The sequence below is a fragment of the Dendrobates tinctorius genome, unplaced genomic scaffold (genome assembly GCF_039654945.1).
Source record: "Dendrobates tinctorius isolate UK_male_01 unplaced genomic scaffold, ASM3965494v1 ptg000160l, whole genome shotgun sequence".
Taxonomy (NCBI): Eukaryota; Metazoa; Chordata; class Amphibia; order Anura; family Dendrobatidae; genus Dendrobates; species Dendrobates tinctorius.
In genome coordinates, this window is record NW_027361827.1 from 22,997,772 (window position 1) to 23,019,932 (window position 22,161).

Sequence of the window (22,161 nt, forward strand, 5' to 3'; positions counted from 1 at the left end):
TCCCACGCCGTGACTATGTGCATAGAGAACAGTGAGTATTCATTGCTCTTTAGTAGCACGCACAGTGTCAGCCGCAGCCGCCGGCTTCCTGCAGTTGCCGGGCATTCACAAGTGCCGCTACTAAAAGGAATGAATTTTCACTGCATTCGATTGCTATGGGAGTGGAGAGCAGTGAATATTCATTCCCCTTAGTAGCGTGGACACGTGAAAGCCCGGCAGCTGCAGGAAGCTGGCGGCTGACACTGTGCTCACTATTAAAGAGCAATGAATACTCACTGCCCTCCACGCACATAGTCCTGGTGTGGAGAGCAGTGAGTATTCCGGCAGCTGTGCTCTGCTCTCTGCTTGTAAGCAGCGCATGACGTCCCTGCTATGCGCTGCTTACAAGCATACAGCAACTGCTGACAATACTGAACAATATCATGCGAGGGAGCGCAGGAAGGTAAGTGTAATGATTTTTTTTTTTAATGTTTTTCTGATGGCGGCCAGTTACACCAGAATAAGGATGGAGCCATGCATACCAGGACAGGGATGGAGGCCAGTCATACCAGGATAAGGATGGGGCCATGCATGCCAATATGCTATTATAGAGAAATGGGGGTGGAATACAGTGAATATTCATTTCTCTTTAGCAGCGGGTACAGGAGTTAGCTGCAGCAGACGGCTCCTGCCTCCTGTGACCTGCTGCTCCTGACGCTCCCCCACCTCCCCCCCACAGCCAGAGCAGGTATATCCGGATTATAAGACGCACCCCCCATTTTCCTTTACATTTTTGGAGGAAAAAAGTGTATCTTATAGTCCGGAAAATACGGTAAATGTTCCCAAATTTCTTCTGGTGCAGATGAGTGAGATTCCAGAAACCCCATTCTCATGGATAGGATCTTTATTATCCTCCTTTTTTTAGTTCAGAGCCTGGATAGAACTCCATGTCAAATCCAACATGTTTGAGTGGGGACTAGAAATTTCTATCAATTTGAGGGTAATATAGTGTTTCATAATTTCCTGTGCATTGAAAATTTTCTTCCAAATTTGGATTCCTCATACTATACCAGGTGTTACCAAAATAACTGCGTGGCCCCACATAAAACAGAATCTGTTTAGGAACATTTCGGCCCCAGTCATATGAAGCATTCTTGCTATATACATAATTCATTAGCTTCTTGTACATGCTGGTAGATCCCGTTCCTGTGCCATTACTTTCTTTGATGAGTAATGGCAGAAACAGCGGCCTGCAATGACTTTCTCTGTGGAGCCTAACCATTGGGACACAGGAGTTTGAATTTTTTTGACATACACTTCCTGAGAGCAATTGGGTCAGACATGATGCAGTGTATCCGTGTTTTTAGAGGTTCTCTTTTAAGATTATATGTCAGAAATATCTGAAGAAAGTCCGAGAGATGAAAATCCACCACCTATCAGGAGATTGAGGGTTCCTTTTCTCCCTGCTTGGCACTTTAGGTGAAGAGGACGGTGTCTAAAAAATAGTTTGTCTAACCTGATTTAAAAAATAACTTACACTTTTGACTGCAGTTAGAAAATCTGCGTTTTGGTTATGTCTTTGCAATTTAATAGATAGAAATGTTTTGGGTTTTTTGTTGAATGTATTGGGCAGCATTGGTTTACACTAGTTACAAGTATAGTGTGAATGATGCCAAACATAGGAAGTTTGTAGGGGCAATTCATCAAAACAAGTTTATCAGAATTCTGGCATAAATTCTGGTATTTTTGGCATGAGATGCACAGAACTTGAACCAAGGTTATTAAGTAACGGGTGAACTCCAGTACCCAGGTAGGTTATTAAAGGGAACCTGTCAGCAGTTTTAGCCGATATAAGATGCGGACACCGCCTTTTAGGACTTATCTACAGCATTCTGTAATCCATCCTGCAAGATAGGAAAAATAAGTTATTATACTCTCCCGGGGGGCGGTCCGGTCCGATGGGTGTCGCAGGTCCGGGCCGTCGCCTCCCATTCTTCTTGCAATGCCACCCTCCTGTTTGCTTCATGGTTCCCGGCATCGCACTCCTGCTTAGGCGTACTTATCTGCTCTGTTGAGTGCAGAGCAAAGTACTTCTTTTGGAAAAAGAAGAGATAAAAATGCAAACATAGAAGCGAAAATTACCTGCCTCCTTAAGGGGTTAAGGATTAACCATGGTCCTTCCCCCATAAATCAATATTATGTATGAAAATAACAAACTTTGTTATGAATCTTATCAGGGAATTCTACTTCCTACTCCTTCTGAATTGAACATTCATTCTCAGCACACAGGTAAATAAAAGAGCTTATACATGCCTACGGTGCTGTTCTAGCGATGTCAGCACTCACGGTCTACGGTGCAGTTGTTGTGACACGTGACCCCGGTGCCCAATCACCGCTGGCGTCACTGTGCTTGCCTTTGGGCGTTTTGAACTTGAAGAGGAAGTCAGAGACTTCCTCTTCAGGATCAAAATATCCGAAGGCAAGCACATTGACGCCAGCGGTGATTGGGCACCGGGGTCACGTGTCACAACAACCGAACGAGAGCCCTGGGACTACGAGTGTGCCGTCGGCATGGGAAAGCAGTATAGGCTTTCTTAGTTTATCAGCCCCAAACATTTAGATCAAGAAGGAGTTGTCCTAGTAGTGGACAACGGATTTAAGTGGTTTATTTTCATTTTTTCCACCCGAAACGATTTCTGTTTGTTTTTTAATTGAATTGTACAGATTATGGCTGAAATTAAAGGTGAAAAAAGCGCTGAAATGATTCTTCTTGATATGATTGTTTTGCATGATAAAACCTGGCTTTTTATCAGGCGTGTGTAGACTTTCTTTTATATCTACTTTAGATGGCTGATGTATGTAAATGGAGAGTATTATATATACTATATATATTATGTTATGGGGGCTGTGTATTAACCCTACATTTCCAAAGCATTGCTACCATGTCATGTTACAGCATATTACATTTTCTCAATCAATATGGGTCATGAACACTAGTGATGAGCGAGTATACTCGTTGCTCGGGTCTCCCTGAGCATGCTTGGGTGATCTCCGAGTATTTGGATGTGCTCGGAGATTTAGTTTCTGTCAAAGCATCTGCATGATTTGCGTCTGCTAGACAGCCTGACTACATGTGGGGATTTCCTAACAAACAGGCAACCCCACCATGTATTCCGGCTGTCCAGCAGCCACAAATCATGCAGCTGCGGCGACAGAAACTAAATCTCCGAGCACGCCAAAATACTCGGAGGACACCCGATCATGCTCGGAAAAACCCGAGCAACGAGTATACTTGCTTATCACTAATGGACACTAAAAGAAGTTTTGCTGGCAGTGTGCTTTACATCAGGGACACTTCCAAAGACATCCATTACTTGTGAAAATGGTTTAAAACATGAGACTTATTCTATAAATTACACAGTTACAATCATGGCTGAAAGTGTTGGCACCCTTGAAATTGTTCCAGAAGGTGAAGTATTTCTCCCAGAAAATTATTGCAGCTGCACATTTAGTTATATGCATGTTTATTTCCTTTATGTGTATTAGAACAACACGAAAAACCTCTTGTCCTTTTCTGCAGCCAAAATCCAGGTTGTAGGCTGTGGAGTCGGTAAGCCAAACCTGCGACTCCGACTCCGACTCCTCAATTTCCCTTACACCGACTCCAACTCCGACTCCGACTCCACGACTCCGACTCCCACATATATTGCTTATATTTAAGTGAAAAATTTATTGTAGTACAATGTGAACCTCAGACCTCAGATATTTAGATAGAACAGAATATATATTGGTGTACTACCCGGTTTTCATTCTTTTTGGTACAGATACGATATGGATAGACAGATATGGATAAATGGATAGAGCAGATTTCTAATCTGCTTTTGCTATTGAAAACATTATCTATGAGCTCAAAAACCTTTCAGGTGATGCAGTTTTTTAAAAAGATGATCAGCTTTTGCAGCTGAAAAACGTATCCTCAAAAAACAGAGGAAAAACGCTGTGTGTGAATGTAGCCTTAGATCAGGAATATAACAGCCATTTATAGGACATTTCATAACTTTCCCAAACTCCTATGAAAAAATATTCAGCACATCCTGCATTGAATTACTGTACCCAATTTATTATATATTTTAGGAGTCGGAGTCGGTCCATTTTATACCGACTCCAACTCCGACTCCACCAAAATGAGCACCGACTCCACGACTCCGACTCCGACTCCACAGCCCTTATCACGGTAGTCAAGTTTCTTTTTTCTGATGCAAAAGTGACTTCTCAGCATATATAGGAAAAACTGTTTCCTTTGTTAATGCAAGAACGAGGCATATCTGAAAAAAACATAGAAACATGTCCATATGCTAAGAAAACGCTAAGAATTCCCAAAACTGAATACATTAGACAGAGTATTTCTAAAAGGTGCTGTAACTGTAATTTGGACTACGTCATCGGAGCCGAGTTGTCGTATTTTAATTGGTCACCCTAAGGCCTCTTTCACACATCCGGTTTGTGCCATCAGGCACAATCCGGCATGTGTGTAAAAAAACGGATCCGTTTTTTTTACCGCCGGATGCGTTTTTTTGTCATTGAGAAGCACATGCGACGGATCGCGCCGCATGTGCTTCCGTTTGTTCCGGTTTTTACCGGATCCGGCTGAATTCCTCTGTCCGGCGGCCGGACGGGACGGGTGCTGCAGCGTTTTTTTGTCCAGCAAAAAAAAAACGGACATGGACGTATGCGGCCCTTCCGGCTCCGCGGGACAATGTTTCTCAATGGCACATTCCGGCCGCCGGGTCAGACTTCTACCTGATCCGGCCACCGCATGCACGGTTTTACCCTGTGCGCATGCCCGGATATCTCTCTCTCTCTTTCATACCCCGTTCTCTCTCTCTTTCATACCCCGGTCTCTCTCTCTCTCTTTCATACCCTGTTCTCTCTCTCTCTTTTTCATACCCTGTTCACCGGCTCGTGGATCCTTTTCTTCCCCGGTGACTCCTTTGCAACATAGCCGTGTCAGGCGCCGTAGGATGCGCCGCATATACTTCCGGTCCCTCCGTTCACGGCTGGATCCGGCACTCCATCTTTTTGCCGCACGGCGCCGGAATGCCACCCCAGGACTCGAGAGCCATTTTTTAATCTTTTACCTTGTGATCCCCCCAGTGTCTTTTTATTTTTTAATTATGTTTTTTTATACCAACACTCTTTTTATGGCATTTTAAACATCATTTTTAATATGGTTGTAATAAAGTTTTATTGTTTTGTATGATTCATGTATATGTATCCATGCTGACGTGTCACCCCACTATTCTTGGCTCCTCCCCTTTTTTTTTTTTGTGTTTATATATACCCCTGAAATGATCTTCTGTATCATGCCCTGATGAAGTGAGCTGGGACTGGCTCAGGAAACGCGTTGGCAATAAAGATACCTTGAACTCTACCACAGCAGCGCAGTCTCTTATTGCACTACCAGCCTTCTCTTTGTACCGACGGACATGTGAAAGTAGCGTAAGATGATCGAGTACTGAAGGCTCAGTAGACAAAATAGATGATATAATAGACTAGCTACTAACAATGCAGTAACGATGATTACATAATAAAGATGTAATTTATATATAAGTCTACATGAAGGTGGCGTAAATAAAATTCTTATAGTTACACTCAGCAAATTATTACCGTAGTTTGTGTGTATTTGTATAGTTGTGGATCCATTTTTTTTATATAGCTGTACATCCATTTTTTTTATCTAGTTGTAGATCCATTTTTTTATATAGCTGTCCATCCATTTTTTTATATAGTTGTAGATCCATTTTGTCCAATTGTTCTCTTCCGTAACCCAATTGAAATTAGAAGTGCCCCCACAACATGCACCCTGAGGGAATGTTTAGAAATGTTTCACTCCTCTAATCTGAGGATAAAGCTACTTTTTCCATAGACAGTCTGACAGCCCGTATACCAACTTGTAATGTTACAGCTCCCTCAAAGAATGGTAAAATTCAAACCTTCAGATTCCTTTTAATACCTTTGTTTTCTTTTCCTACTTTTGTATTCGGAGCGGTGAGGTGGGAGCTATTGTGGAGAGAATAATATAGTATTGTCATTTTCTCTTTTTATTTGTATTCTGAAAATACAGGTGAAATAAGGGTAACGTCACTGTATTCTTGTAATGGTACTCCTATTAGTAAAGAAGTATAATATACTGTATGAAAAGCATGACTGTGAATAGATGGGGAAGAGTTAATATCTAGTGATGTACAAAGCAATTATGTTAACAATAGCATTAAGCAGATGCTCCTCTGTATGATGCAATGCTGCTTCACAAATGAAACTGATCAGATTTCCTGGATATAATTTAACTAGCACGCACTTAGCCTCTGTAAGCAAGGTTTCTTTCATCTCTAATGAACGTGCACCTCCTTATTGACAATACACCGTCAATAGAATACACATATGGTACATTACCTTCTATATTGTCATCCTTACTGTAGGAGAGTACAGGTTTGATCAAATGGCCTTTGTATACAGTACTGATATCATTATGAGGCACATTGTTAATAGGAATTAGTTATATTTTATTTCAATGTTTATGGAAGGTGGCTCATTTTTTAGCATAAGAGCATTGAGGTTGTGGGTTCAAGTTTGGCCACGGGTAAAATTTGTATGCAGTGTGTCACCTTGTTTGTGTGGATTTTCTCCCTCTCTCCATAGCAATATAGTGACATATATATTTATTTTGCTTTCTATAGAAGTCATCCTAGTATATGCGCTTTAAGGTAGGGAGTTTATGTTGTTCGTCCCATTGGGGACTTGTCTCTGATGTTCTCTGTACAGTAGGAATATGTCAGTTCTATAAGGGTGTTCACACTAGGCTGTTTTTTTTCTGATCTCTTGGCAGAAAAGAAGCTGCATAAAAACATGTTTTCCTTGTTTTTTCTCGTGTTTTTTGCTTTTGGCATGCTAGATTTGCCTCTTGTGCATGCTGATTAAATTTTGTGTTGAAATTTTTTTTTCCATTCCATAGAATCGGATTTTGGCAGCAAAAACGCAGCAAAACCGGATACCTGTGTTTTTTTTCCAGCGTTTTTTCACCACCCATTCAAGTCAATGGGTGAAAAACGCTGAAAGAAGTGACATACTCTATGTCTAAAAAACCATGCAAAGCTCAAAATACTTACGAAAACAAAAACACCAATGTGTGTGCAGGAGATTTCTGAAATCTTATATGCTTTGCTGGTACTGTAAAATGCAGCTGAAAATTTTCATTAACAAAATGCTGAAAAATACACCTAGTGTGAACTCAGCCTAAACCTATCAAAGCAACCACAAAAACGTTACTACTCATGCACTGAATGACAAGGAGATGGCCAATCCATCATAGGCATCACTCCATTACTAGACTAAACCTACATGAATAAATAATATGTTGTGATTCATTGTTGCTTTCACTGCACCATTCTCCACAATGACAATATGTTCGGTGCCATCCTAGTATTATTGCTTTTTACAGTCTGCAGATATTTCTTTTTTTTTTTTCTAACCTGGATTTCTGTCATGTCTAGTACAGCTATTTTTGAATCTGTACATTACTGTGCTAGAAGTAGGCAAGACTTTTCGTAACAGGACTCGTTCCTTTCATTTTCCTTTTTTTTTATTTTTTTTATTCTCAAGACAAGATTACTGGCGTAGGTGTGATTTGTAGGCTGCTTGTATTGTACGTCCGGAAAATGTTTAAAAATAAACCGATGCCTTGAGAATGACAAGTGACAGGCTCACAGCGATGGTTTTTGTCTTCTGGATGATTTGTCATAATGGAAAAAAATAACTTTGAATAGTGGCCACTTAGGGTGGTTTCACTCTTGCCGTTTTTTTTGCGGCCCCTTTTTACTGGCCGTTTTTGTGGGCCGTGTTGCTGTAATTTACACGGTCGGCCAGAAAAACAGCGATCCGAGAAGATTTTTGCGGCCCGTTTTTGCGGCTAGTAAAAATGGGCTGCAAAAAAACAGCTAGTGTAAAACCACCCTAAGGCTACTTTCACACATCAGGTTTTCGGCGTCAGGCGCGATCCGGCGTCGTGCCGGAACGCCGGATCCGGCAAATGTTTCGTAAAACCGGATGTGACGGATCCGGTTTTCTGCCGGATCCGTCTTTTTCTTGACAGACAAAACCGGATCCGTCTCATCCGGTTCATCCGTTTTTCTATCCGTTTTTCAACGGATTACGCCGGATCCGGTTTTTAAAATTGACCCTTGTGGCCTTCCGAACGGGATTGGCTACTGGAAAACTATATATAGCATGTTCCTACAGCCCTTCTTTGACAGGTTGTAGAGGAGAAAGTGCAGGTTGGAGAGAAGAGCAAGTTACTGGCGAAGATGGATGTTGTCATTGGAAATATTTTGAAGAATTTGGCGGATTTTACAGCGGAGGCAAATCGTTTGAGGGTGATTGTTCTGGAGAAGGAGAGAGCGAGACAGCAGCGCATCAGGCATCGTAGACGACGTTTGTGGATCCACCCCATCACAGCCAAGAGAATGACGCGTGGGGTCTATTCTACACTCTGCATGGACCTTCGACGAAACCCGGATAAATTTTTTGGATATGTTAGGATGAAAATGGAGAATTTTGATTACTTGGTGGAGCGCATTGCACACCTCATAAGAAAAGCGGACACCTATTGCCGCTTCTCCGTTTCACCCGCAGAGCGTCTGATGGTGACTTTAAGGTAAGCCACATTTATTGGATATGATCGCATCAGAGCACACTTTCACTGCAATCTTGTTGGTGGTAATTTGTATCTCCAAGTGTTAGGTCAGTTTTGGTATGTAATGCTGTGATTTAAAACTAATTTATTGTTTGTTAATTCCCCACAGATTTCTTGCAACTGGAGAATCCCTTTCGTCACTGCATTTCCAGTACAGACTCGGGATTTCCACCATATCTGGAATTGTGAAGTACACATGCCGTGCACTGTGGGACTCCTTAGCTGAAGAGTTTTTACCAGAGCCCACAACAGAGAGGTGGATTGAAATTGCTGACAAGTTTCAACAGATATGTCAGTTTCCAAACTGCTTGGGCGCTGTGGACGGGAAACATATCCGCATTGTAAAGCCAGCTGGATCTGGATCGGAATATTTCAATTACAAGAAATATTTTTCAATTGTCCTCATGGCCATCGCTGACGCGGAATACAAATTTATTGCGGTTGATATTGGGGCCTATGGCCGCTCCAATGACTCTCAAGTTTTCAAACTGTCTGCCATGGGGCGTAAACTGTATGGAAACACCTTCCAGTTCCCACCACCTAGACCGCTGCCGCAAACATCTGGTCCACCTATGCCATTTGTCTGTGTAGGGGATGAAGCCTTCCAGCTGTCAGAACACCTTTTGAAACCGTACTCTAGCAGAGGATTGACAAGACCAAAACGCATTTTTAATTACCGCCTCACAAGAGCAAGAAGAATGGTTGAATGTACCTTTGGTATTCTGACAGCCAAATGGCGGGTCCTATTGACTGCGATCAACCTCAAGACAGAAACTGTGGACGAGGTGATCAAAGCGTGCGTGGTACTCCACAATTTTGTTATATGCAAGGAACCCATTTCCATTGAGGACACCTCTGAAGAAACCACCTTGCAAGATTACCATGACATTACCACTAGAAGTTCTGTGACGGTTTCAGTAATGAGGGACAATTTTGCACTATACTTTATGTCACCTCAAGGCAGAGTACACTGGCAGGATGACAGAGTGTGAAAGATTTGTGCCCTAACCAAACTTGTGTACCTTCTGTACCAACAGTATATACCTTTGCCAACCAAAGTTGGCTATCTTGTCATGGTCTCTATTTTTAGCTTTAGGCCACAGGTGTGTACCTGGTTGTGTTTTATGCAAAGTATTTCACCTTTTAACAAAAGTTGTGTACATTGTTAGGAAATCACCAACAATAAACACAACTTTTTAGGTGAAATACTTTGCTTCAAACACAACCAGGAACACAACTGTGGCAAAAAGCTAAAATTTACCCACAGTTATATACCTAGTTTTGAATACCATTTCACCTTTTAAATACCCTGTATTTAACCTTTTTCGCCGCAGAAAGAAATGACAGACAACCAGTGTAAAATAATTTAACTTTTATTGAAAAATGTTTTTTTTAGTAAACTTTTTTAAAATTTTAATAAACATGTTTAATAAAAATTTGAAACTATAAAACTGAAACCATAAAACTGGTCATTTTTATTTAAATACACACATTATAATTCTGTGTAGTGTGTGGTGGAAATACTGCTGTAGGGGCTGCGGGACACTTCGACACTGGGAGTGTGGAGAGAGGACTGAGATCGTGGTGGGGAAGGAACAGTTAGAGGTGAAGGTGTGGAAAAAACTACAGAATGGGTGGACATGTGGGAAGCAGAAGAGGTGGTGGGTGGTGGAGTGGAGGGTTGGGCAGGGACTGTAGGAGCAGATGATGTTGATGACAAGTTGTATGGGGAAGGAGTTTGGTACGGGGTAGGTTGCTGGAAGTGGGGAGATGTCTGGTACGGGGCAGGTTGCTGGAAGTGGGGAGATGTCTGGTACGGGGCAGGTTGCTGGAAGTGGGGAGATGTCTGGTACGGGGCAGGTTGCTGGAAGTGGGGAGATGTCTGGTACTGGGGAGGTTGCTGGTACTGGGGAGTTTGCAGGTACTGTGGAGGTTGCTGGTACTGGTGAGGTTGCTGGTGCTGGGGAGGTTGCTGGTGCTGGGGAGGTTGCTGGTGCTGGGGAGGTGGCTGGTGCTGGGGAGGTGGATGGTGCTGGGGAGGTGGATGGTGCTGGGGAGGTGGATGGTGCTGGGGAGGTGGATGGTATGTAATAGGAGGGGGAGGATGGAAAGTGGCTGGAGGTGGATGGTGTGTAATAGGAGGGGGAGGATGGAAAGTGGCTGGAGGGGGTGTAGATGTAATAGGAGGGGGAGGATGGAAAGTGGCTGGAGGGGGTGTAGATGTAATAGGAGGGGGAGGATGGAAAGTGGCTGGAGGGGGTGCAGGTGGAGGAACTACTGTGGTGGGAGGAGGAGGAGGTTAGGAGGTAACTTGCTGGAGAGCAGCGTGGCATGAATGCATTACATGCATCTGCTGGGCAGGAGAGAGCGTTTCCATGCGCTCCACAACAGACCTGAAAAAGGTGTGGTTTGGCGAAGATCTTGCTTCTGAATGCATGGTTTGCAGAAGTGTCTTCACCTCCAGAATGCTGGAGTTGATCTGCTGATAGCCTGCGGAGATTTGCTCTGACAAGACTTTTAGACAGTTCTGGAAAGATGCATTCAGATGCAAGAACTCTGGCGCATAAGTATTTTCCTGACCCCTCTGCCGCTGCCGCCCAGTACCCGCAGGTGTACTAGAGGTGGCAGGGGCAGAAGGGTGGGGTAAAGGGAAAGCGATCTCCTCACCAGCAGCTTCATGTAATGTAGGCGGCCACGATGCTCCTGTGCTGGTGGATGGGACAGATGGGTCGAATGTGTTGGAAGGCTGGGAAGGTGCAGATGTAGCGGGGCGGTCGAAGTGTCCCTCGGTGCCGGTCTCCTCAGGGATCGCCTCAGAAGGGTCCAATCGTGCCGGCTCCCGAGTGCTGCTCACCGTGCTGTGGAATAAAGAGAAAAAAAAACAATTAAAATACTGACATGGTATGGCCCTGGCTGAAAAAAAAATTTACATCTAACATTTTTTTTCACATGTGGTGTGTAATATTTACCTTCTGGTGACCATTGTTTCCCGGAGGAACGACAGGGCTTCTGCGTACTTGTACTTGCTCCTGCGTCCTCCAGATCCACTCGGGGCCCGCATCTCTTTATTGAACTCCTTCTTGAAACGATCTCTCACAGACCGCCACCGATTCACAATTCTGTTCCCTGAAACGAGAAAGGAGTGGTTAGTATACAACATCAGTGTTTCCCAAACTCCAGTCCTCATGGTCCCCAGGGGTCATGTTTTCAGGATTTCCATAGTAAATAGAAATCCTGAACACATGATCCGTGGGGACCACGAGGACTGGAGTTCGGGAAACACTGGTTTAAATCAAGCAACCGGTACTGTATATACTTACGCTCTGTAATCTGGGCCCGAACATCGAGGTCCTCCCAGCGGCCCACAAGGAGCGAACAGATTTCCTCCCAGAGTCGTCGGGTAACGATCAGGTCAGCGTGGCGGCGGTCAGCCATATTCCAGAGCGGCTCCCTTTCTCTGACGAGATCGATGAGGCGGTCCACATCAATCCCTCCATCCTCAACGTCAGAGTCGGGAGCACGCTGTGAAGGCTGTTAAAGAAAAAGACAAAAATAACATAATTAGCCTCCACAAAAGAAATGAAATAAAAAGTGCAAAAAAACAAAGCAAAAATATTTATACTTACACGCTGGTGACCGCCGCGTTGCTGTCGCCGACGACCCTGGGAGGCACTGCGAGCACCTCTTGGCCAAGCACCAGATTGGGAAGACTAGAGAAGAAAACAAAAAAAGTTATGTCTTTGGATGTAGGCATTTGTTTGCTGTGTGTGGTCTGCAGAACATTGTTTTCTATGTGTTGTGTGTAGTGTGATGTTGTGTTTCTGCGTTTGATGCAAAAAACTTACCAATTGTGAGCCCACTCCAGGTGTCTGTCCACCCCTTCCTTCTTCTTCTGGGAGCTCCTCTTCATCTTGTGATTCCTGTTTTGAAATAAAAGGCCATGAATAGACATATATTACAGAGAAGATGGATTTTGGAAATAAAAACTTACCGTCAAACGCTGACGATGCGAGGGAGGGCTCCCAGAAGATGATGTGCTGTCTTCCTGGTGGCCACACTCCATGCCTGTGGGTGGTGTTCCAGCTGCTGCCATTGCTGCTGCTGCTGCTGCATCTATTGGGCGGCTGTTGAATAAAGAGAAACAAAGGGCCAATGAATATCTTGATATTCAATAGCCCTAGTTTGGAGGAATGGGTGATTTGATAATTACCGTCTCTCATCTGCTGCTGGACTCCCCTCCCGTTGTTCAGCATGCTGCTCCAATTGGGGTGGTGCTGATGGTGCTGCTGCAGATGTCTCCTGCCTTCTCCTGCGCCTGGTTGCTGTCTTGGGTGGCATGTTGGGTGTGGCTGTGGGTCCCACTGTCTTGCTTTTATATATGTCTTGTGGGCAGAGCTACTGAGCATGCTCAGACCAAAAAACCGGATCCGGCCGCCGGATCAGGCTTTCGCCGGATCCGGCGCATTGCGGCGCTCATAGGCTTTCATTGTGTGAAAAAGCCGGACGGGCCGGATCCGGCGTGTCCGGCTTTTTCGCCGGAGACAAAAAACGTTACAGTAGACGTTTTTTCCAGACGCCGGATCGCGACACATTGCGACACATTGCCGGATCCGGCGAAAACCGGATGAAACGCATGGCCATCCGGCGCGATCCGGCGCAAATGCAAGTCAGTGGGGGGGAAACCGGATCCGGCATTGCATTTCGCCGGATCCGGTTTCTGTCAAAAGCGCCGGATCGCGCCTGACGGCGAAAACCTGATGTGTGAAAGAGGCCTTACAAGTACTCTTTAATTTAAGAGGTCTGGAAAGGGTGATATACTACGGTACTTCTGCTAGTCAAGCTGGGTGCCCCCCGAGTTTATCTGACACTCCTCAATCTGGGTGTGTCATTACAAGAAACCTCCATTGATGCATATGCGGTGACTAAAGGTACCGTCACATTTAGCGATGCACCAGCGATCCCGACCACGATACGACCCGGTCAGGATCGCTGGTGCATCGCTAAATGGTCGCTAGTGAGCTGCCAAACAGGCAGATCTCACCAGCGATGTAGCGACGCAGCAGCGGTCGTTACTTACCTGTCAGACGCGGCGTCTTACCTGTCTTACCACGTCCTCCCGCCCGCCTCCACGTCGCTTGTCGGCGCCAGCAGGAAGCCCAGCAGGAAGTGGCCGACGAGAAACGGCCCAGGACGTTCTCGCACGATCAGCGATAGACAGCGGGAGAGCCGGTTGGAGGTAAGTATCACACATAGCGATATCGCTAGCAATATCGCTGCTGCGTCACAAAATCGGTGACGCTTAAGCGATATCGCTAGCGATCTCGCTATGTGTGACGGGGCCTTAAAGGTGTTCTGTCATTAGACCTCCAGCAGACTGTGCTTATGCCAAATGCTGCTAGAGGTGGCTTGTGATGACATAATTACAGGTTGGTGGAAGTTTAGGGAGGCTAAATAGTACCCCACATTGTATTTAATAAACTAGATAGGAGCATACAGTAAGAGTAAACTATATCACAGCTTGTCGACTGGGATCAGCCACAATATATTTTAAGTCACAATGCGCAAAATAGAAAATAACTAATTAGCAAGTATCAAAATCGGTGAAAAGAAGAAGTTTTCACGCAGATTAGGTGATCATTTATAAATTACAAGTCCGACTCCTGGGATCTCCACTGATTTAATAGAAAAGGGCACTTTTATCCCAATTAAAATGGAGTAACAGTGCACATGTTATACTGCCTCTCCATTCATTCCCTACAAGCCCGCTAAGCTCTGTGCTCAGCTCTTTTGGTTGCTGTAGAATGAATGGAGCAGCAGTGAAGAATTTGTACTCCTGCTCTATTCTCACAGGGATATGAATGCACTACTAGAGATTGGTGGGGTTCCCAGCAGTCGGAGCCTCAATGTTCTATAATTTTTCACCTGACAACCCCTTTAAAGCGAACCTGTCAGCAGGATTTTGCTAAGTAACCTACAGACACTATCAAGTTGGCGCTGTTATGATACCTGGGGTGAAGAAATCCATCTTGTGGTTCTTGTGTAATCAGTGTTAGAAGTTTTCAGTTAATGAGATACTCGTGCTCTGGGGCAGGACTGTAGGCAGGTTCTTATCTTCCTGCTCTATTCTGCTCTGAGCCAGAGAAACCAAGGAAAGATCCGCCTACAGGCCACCCCGAAGCACAGTCTATTTCTACGATGAGGTACATCTGAATGCCTGTCGGCAGGCCTTTCCTTGGTTTCTCTGGCTTAGAGCAGGAAGATAAGACTCTGCCTACAGTCCCACCTTGGAGCATGGGCATCTCATTAGCTGTGGACTTATATCACTGATTACACAAGAACCACAAGACGGATTTCTTCACCCCAGGTATCATTGTAATCAGTTTAACAGTGCCAACCTGACAATGCCTGTAATTTACTTAGCAAAATCCTGCTGAAAGATTCGCCTTAATGAGAATTTGTCCTATACACAGCATAATACAACTGCACTGCCGACCTTTATTTAGTAAAAAGGTAAGCTTTATTTAGTGCACAGTCAGAAATTTCAATATGTCATCTGCCATATATAGTATTTTTCCAGCTGTGATGCAACAGGATGAGATTCGTAAAGATGTTTGCTCAAGACAGACTTCGTGTGAGAGCAGGGTCCTGTCAGGCACCGAGTGGAGTCAGTACAGCATGGCTTTCTTTAGCTGACTGAACTTGAACCTTTATCTCAGTCAGCCTGACAGGTATAGTGGAGGGCAGTATGGCATGAGTTTCTTTAGGTGACAGAGATTGAATATTTATCTCAGTCAGCCTGACAGGTTTAGTGGAGGTAAATACCGCATGGAGCTGCTGGAATAAACAATGTATACATCTATACTCAGGATACTCACCGATACTGAGAGGATGCTGTCAGGCTTACTGAGCAGAATAACCCAGACTGGTAAAACACTTAGAATAAACAATACAATCAGATCCTGTCCTGTCAGGTTCAGTGAACAGAGGAATGTTCATTCTCAATGTCAGACTCTGCTGCTCTCACCTGATATGTCTGTCTCAAGCAGATGTTTCTATGCTTTTTAAGTGACGTTTTTAAGTGACGTCCTACGACGTCACTGCTTCGACGGCTGGGAAACTGCTGTAGATGGCAGCTGACATATTTATAATCCTGAAACACAGAAAAACACAGTAAAACAAACATATAAAAATACTCTGCTGTAAAAAAGTAACAGTAAACAGCAAGTGCTAGTAAAAGATAACAAAACAGGGTATTTGGTTCATACGTTTTTTTCAAAAAATATATACTAAGCCACTCTACCAAACGTCAAGGTAACCCCATCAGAGCAGTCCCTAACCGATGTATTTAAAAACCTGATCATGTGTATAGTACTTATATGAGCAGGATTCAGACAGGTAATGTCTGATGTGGACATGCTGTAGAAGACGGCTTATATGTGCACGGCCCACAAGGGAGGGGTGGAAAACCTCCCTAATCTTGCAAAAACAAGAAACCAATAGAATACAAACATATGGGCCATGCACACAGTGAACAAGTCTGTAGGACAGTGTTCACACCACCAGAAGACTGAAACACAGGAAACCACAGTATAACAAATGTATAAAAATACGTATAAAAAAAGTATAAAAATATTCTGCTGTGAAAAAGTAACAGTAAACAGCAAGTGCTAGTAAAAAGATAACAAAACAGGGTATTTGGTATGTGTATGTGTTTGTATTCATATTTATAATCCTGACAGTGCAATGTATAAAGATAAGCTTACCTTTTCGCTAAATAAAGGTATTTAGTAAAATTTGTAATATTTAAATGTATTATTTATTTTATTACATTTCTCAGAGAACCCCTTTGAGGTCTTTGTAAAAATGTGCTTACTTTGAGGAAATAAATTGTAAATTGTATAAATAAAAAATCAATACAGATCTCGAGTCCCAGTAAATTCCTGTAGGGCTACAAGTCCTGCTGCTTTGTTAGGAAAAGGACCTGCACTCGCTGTGGTTCCTACTCTTCAAACCCTTCGCTCTTCTCTCTATTAGGCCTCATTGGATATGAAGACAACCTCTTTGAGTGTGCTACTGTTTAGTTCTTAGTAGTTAGCATTTAGAGGATTTACAAATTGCATTTTTGTGATGAGACAATACAGCTGTGGTCTAGCCCCACGGGGACCCTTCAGGCGTGTCTGTCATCCATATAGCTCCCCCACCTTATGCAATCTGTTATTATTTTATCTTCAGTTAGGTAATTTATTTCATTGCCTGCCTAGGGAAGACTTCTACTGATAGATGACACGAAAACGGATAACAAGCTGACTTAAGATACATTGCAGATTCCAACATGTCTTGAAGTTTTGCAACTTTCGTCAATTCAGAGTAAGCCTTTTTCCTGAGCTTGATGCAATGCATTGGTAAAAGATATTTTCAACACTTATGTAACTTCAAAACAGCGTTTGAAGCAGTGAGTTGATTAAAGAGGTCTAAGTGCTTGTGACTTATGTTTTAGCCAATTACATGGGAAAACCTCCATTAAGAAAAGTTACAAATGCTTGGCATTTTCGTGTAATTGACTGTATTACAGGGATATGCTTATGGTAAAAAATATTTCTCAAAGATTCAGCCTTGAAAACAAGCCAAGATGTATTATTATCCTTGATGGTCTGAATATTTATTAGGAAACGGGTCATTCCAGTCATTGTTTTGTTATGTAAAAGTTTTGTGACTGCATTTTTGTTTCTGTATCTAGAACTGACCTAATCACTTGAGCCAGAGCAAAGCTTTATTTAGGTATAGCAACTTTTATTTAATAGTAACTATACCTATATTTTAAACACATACAGTATACTCTAGATGTTGTAGTTTCAGCTCTTTATGGCAATGTGATACTTCATCTGCTTGCTATTTTTGTGTTGATCATGTTTGAAAACAGGAGCCAGAACTGACATATTAATAAAGGTACACATAAGCAGAAAATTGTTGGTACCCTTCTGTTCAAGTAAGAAAACCCCACAATGGTCACTGAATTACATTGAAACTGACAAAAGTAATTTTAAATTTACTATGGTAAATATCAATGGTTAAAAATCAGATATTGCTTTTGAATTGAGTTTCAACAGAAAAATAAACAACAAAAAAAAACAAATGAAAAATAGCTTGGACAAAGATGATGGTACATATACAAAAGATTGAAAATAATTTGACGATAGGAGCATGTTAAACTAAGGCTGGTTTCACATTAGCGCTTTTGTGCGCAGCGCATCGGGCGCACCAGTGCGCATGCGCACTGCGCACCTATATTTTACATGATGTGCGCATGGTCTTGCGCATATTTGCGCTTTCGTGCGCATGCGTTTTTTTGTCTTTTGCGCCAGGCGCGTCAGACGCAACATGTTGCATTTTTGGTTCCGCCCTGTCTCGTTAAAACAACGCATGCGCACGGAATGCGCACGGAATGCGCAAAAACACCACATTGGAGCCTATGGGAGCGCAATACTTGCGCATGGTCTTGCGTTTTTATGCGCATGCGTTTTTTACATAAACATGACTGAAATTTGGTCTAGACAGTAAAAAAAAAAAATTGAACCAAGGTGATAAAATGGTGTGGGCACTGGGATTCCACAATACTTTAAGGATTGCTCACTAGTGGACACACAGCACAAGCTGCACCAATGTAAGTATGAAAAACCTAATGTCTGGCTGAAATTTCAATACATTTCTATGTACTTATGTCTCTTTTTTTTTTTATTGCAGCATGTCTTCATCTGGTGAAGAATATGTCCCCGGGACAGGGCAAGAGGCAGAAGAAGTGAGTACTATGCTTCCGTATGGATTTGAAAAAATAAACACATGTGATTAATTTTTTTGGTTTAATTTTCAGAGCTCATCCTCCATCACGCCACCACCACCGGAGGAACGGCAGGAGCAGCAAGGCCAAGTGCGGGCGGGTAGACGTGATGTAAGTACAGACGGACTGTTTTTTTTTTTTTTTTACTTATTTTCTAGTCTGGTTTTTTTTTTTTTTTTTTTTTTTTTTGGTATTTTTTAGTTTTTTTTTTTTAAATTTTCATGGTTGTTTTTTTCGATGTTTGTTGTTTTTTTTCCATTTATTTCCATTTAAAACAAATAATTTTTTCATGGATTGTTTATCAATATCTAGGGCTCAAAGTGTGTATGTGTGTGTGTGTGTGTTTGTGTGTGTGTGTGTGTATGTTTGTTTGTTTGGGTATATGGGCACGGGACTATGGGATGGAGGATATATATGATGGGTATATGGGCATGGGATAGAGGATATGTATGATGGTATATGGGCACAGGACTATGGGATGGCGAACATGTATCATGTGTATATGGGCACAGGCATATGAGATGGCGAATATGTATGATGGGTATATGGGCACAGGACTATGGGATGGAGGATATGTATGATGGAATATGGGCACGGGACTATGGGATGGAGGATATATATGATGGGTATATGGGCATGGGATGGAGGATATGTATGATGGTATATGGGCACGGGACTATGGGATGGCGAACATGTATCATGTGTATATGGGCACAGGCATATGAGATGGCGAATATGTATGATGGGTATATGGGCACAGGACTATGGGATGGAGGATATGTATGATGGAATATGGGCACGGGACTATGGGATGGAGGATATATATGATGGGTATATGGGCATGGGATGGAGGATATGTATGATGGTATATGGGCACGGGACTATGGGATGGCGAATATGTATGATGGGTATATGGGCACAGGCATATGGGATGGCGAATATGTATGATGGGTATATGGGCACAGGACTATGGGATGGAGGATATGTATGATGGAATATGGGCACGGGACTATGGGATGGAGGATAATTTTAAATTTATATAACTAACCACAGTTAGTTACTATGCCCGGGCAGCGCCGGGCTCTTCAGCTAGTTATCGATATTTTTTTTTTTTAAATCTTTCAAAGATTAATGTTTGTCTTTCTTTTCTAGGCTCCACAGCGGGAGGAGGACCTCGCCCTGGACAACGACGAGCTCATCCGTCTAGTCCAGGAGCGAGTCCCGTTGTGGGACACCCGTCACCAACTGCACTCGGACAACGTGGTGATCCGGCGGCTCTGGAACGAGGTGGCCGCATCGCTGATGGATGGCTGGGACAACGCCTCTCCCCGGGTCCGCAAGGATTTTCGTAAGTATTTAAATGCAGTGTGATGCAGCAGTGATCTTGGCCGGGATCACCCAACTGTGTGTGATGCTATTAACTCCATGGAGTTTCTATCATCACACACAGTTGGATGATCACAGCCTCCAGTGCATAGTCTTACTTTTTTTCTTTTTTTTTTTTTTTCCATCACAGTGAACAAAGTCAGAACCCGTTGGCACTCGATGAAGGACCGCTTCAACAGGGATATCCGTCAGGAGAATAAGGTTCGCAGTGGTGCTGAGGCAAGGACCGGCACGAAGTACCGATACCATCGTGCCTTGGCATTTTTAAGACCGGTCCTTGCCTCCCGAACGTAAGTATTTTCTAGTTGTATTGTGTTTTATTCTGTGCTTTTCTATTCCACAGGAGTTGGCGATTGTTAATTTATGGTAGTAATTTCTTTCTTTTCTTTTCACAGCACCTGGAGCAGCACCCTGCAACCTGGTCCCGAAGCGGTCCTTCATCAAGCTGCCCCGGACCCCTCCCAGCCATCCATCAGCGAGGAAGCACCTTGCAGGTCTGCACCACAGTCATCTGGAGACCAGGAAGCTGGTCGCTCAGGTGTTCCCCTGTCCCAGGTCTCTGCCACTGGTTTTGCGGGCACTTCCCGCCAGCAGCGGCAGAGGACCTTGGACAGGCCTCTCATGCCCGAGTTCGTTGAATTGAGCTCGGTCTTTCAGAGTAGCCTCAAGGCACTCTCCGATAGACTTGAGAGTGGTTTCCTCCTTTTGGACCAACGCTACAAGTCTATCGAGGGTCGCCTTGAGCGCCTGGAAGTCGACCTCGCCAGACCAGCGCATCATTTTTATACCCAAATAGCTCGGGACACGGCGGAACACCTTACCCCTGACCTCCAGTTGACTGTCATGCAGGCCTGCAACAATGCTTTTATGCAGGCTATGCAGCAGAGTAGGATTATGCAGCAGTCAGTGGTGGCATTTCCACCGGTGCCACCACTGACTCGTTTTACAGCATTACCTACTTCTGCTGCATATCACTGCACAGCCACCACACTTCCAAGCCTCGCCGGACACCAATATACCGCCCCAAGTCCGAGTGCAGCTGGACACTTACCCGCCAACACCATGCCAAGCGCTGCTCCTGCCTGGCCCACCACTGCTGCCGCCACCACCACTGGATGGCCCGTCGTCACCACCCCTGCCTTGAGCGCCGCAACCACCACCACCAGCGGGAGGACCACCCCGGTATGGACCGCCACAGCCACCACGCCTGCATGGACCGCCACCACCACCACCACCACCACCTCGGAGCAGCATCAGCTGGGGGACCCGCATTCAATATTTACGGCCCCTGCCAGGACATCCACCACCTCCAGCATGCCACAGCTGGAACAAGATCCTGGCAGGCGGTCAACAAGTGCCAGGCGGTCCCCCAGCTCCAGCCAGTCCCCAGCCTCCAGGCGTTCCAGAGGCTCAAGGCAGTCCAGAGGCTCAAGGCGGTCCAGAGGCTCAAGGCGGTCCCCGGGGTCTAGCCAGTCCTCAGGCTCAAGCGAGGACAGCAGGAAGACGACGGGCCACCGTCCTAAAAAAACAAAGAGGAGGACTCTTACCCTCCCTCCTCCCTCACCTCCCACTTCACAACTTTCCTTGCCTCAGCTCCCTTCCCCCACTTCTTTGGTTCCTCCTTCCCCTAGAACCCCTTACTCCACCCAAAGCCGTTCCTCATCCCTCCACACCCCCCAGTTTCCAGCAACTAAAAAATAATTTAAATAAATGTTATATTTTTTTTTCAAAATAATGTTTGGTTATTGTGTCTTTCGCCGCCTGCACACACTGCGCCCTACACTATGGTTTGTTTTTCTTTACTTTCTACCGGATGGTCAGCCATCCAACTCTGAAAGGGATACTATATTTCTTTTTTTTTTTTATATATATATATATATATATATATATATATATATATATAAATAAAACAAAAATGAAATATAGTATCCCTTTCAGAGTTGGATGGCTGACCATCCGGTAGAAAGTAAAGAAAGGGAAACCACCAAAAAAAAAAAAAAATTTATATATATATATATATATATATATATAAAAATAAAAATAAATATATATATATAAATATAAATATATAAATATATAATATATATTTATATAAATATATATTTATATTTATATATATATATTTATATAGATATATATTTATATATATATATAAATATATATATATATATATATATATATATATAAATATATATATATATATATATATATA

The 22,161-nt window shown here is 43.6% G+C and overlaps 2 protein-coding genes across 3 annotated transcripts in view; both read left to right on the forward strand.

The window, feature by feature from the left end:
- CORO2A (coronin 2A) overlaps positions 1-22,161 on the forward strand; it is a 234,296-nt gene that overhangs the window by 77,720 nt on the left and 134,415 nt on the right. The gene's annotated exons all lie outside the window — the stretch shown is intronic.
- LOC141052473 (uncharacterized) lies at positions 20,084-21,723 on the forward strand. Its single transcript, XM_073549713.1, has 2 exons — positions 20,084-20,239; positions 20,345-21,723. The coding sequence occupies exons 1-2, from the start codon at positions 20,109-20,111 to the stop codon at positions 21,648-21,650; spliced, it is 1,437 nt and encodes a 478-aa protein (XP_073405814.1). The 5' UTR covers positions 20,084-20,108; the 3' UTR covers positions 21,651-21,723.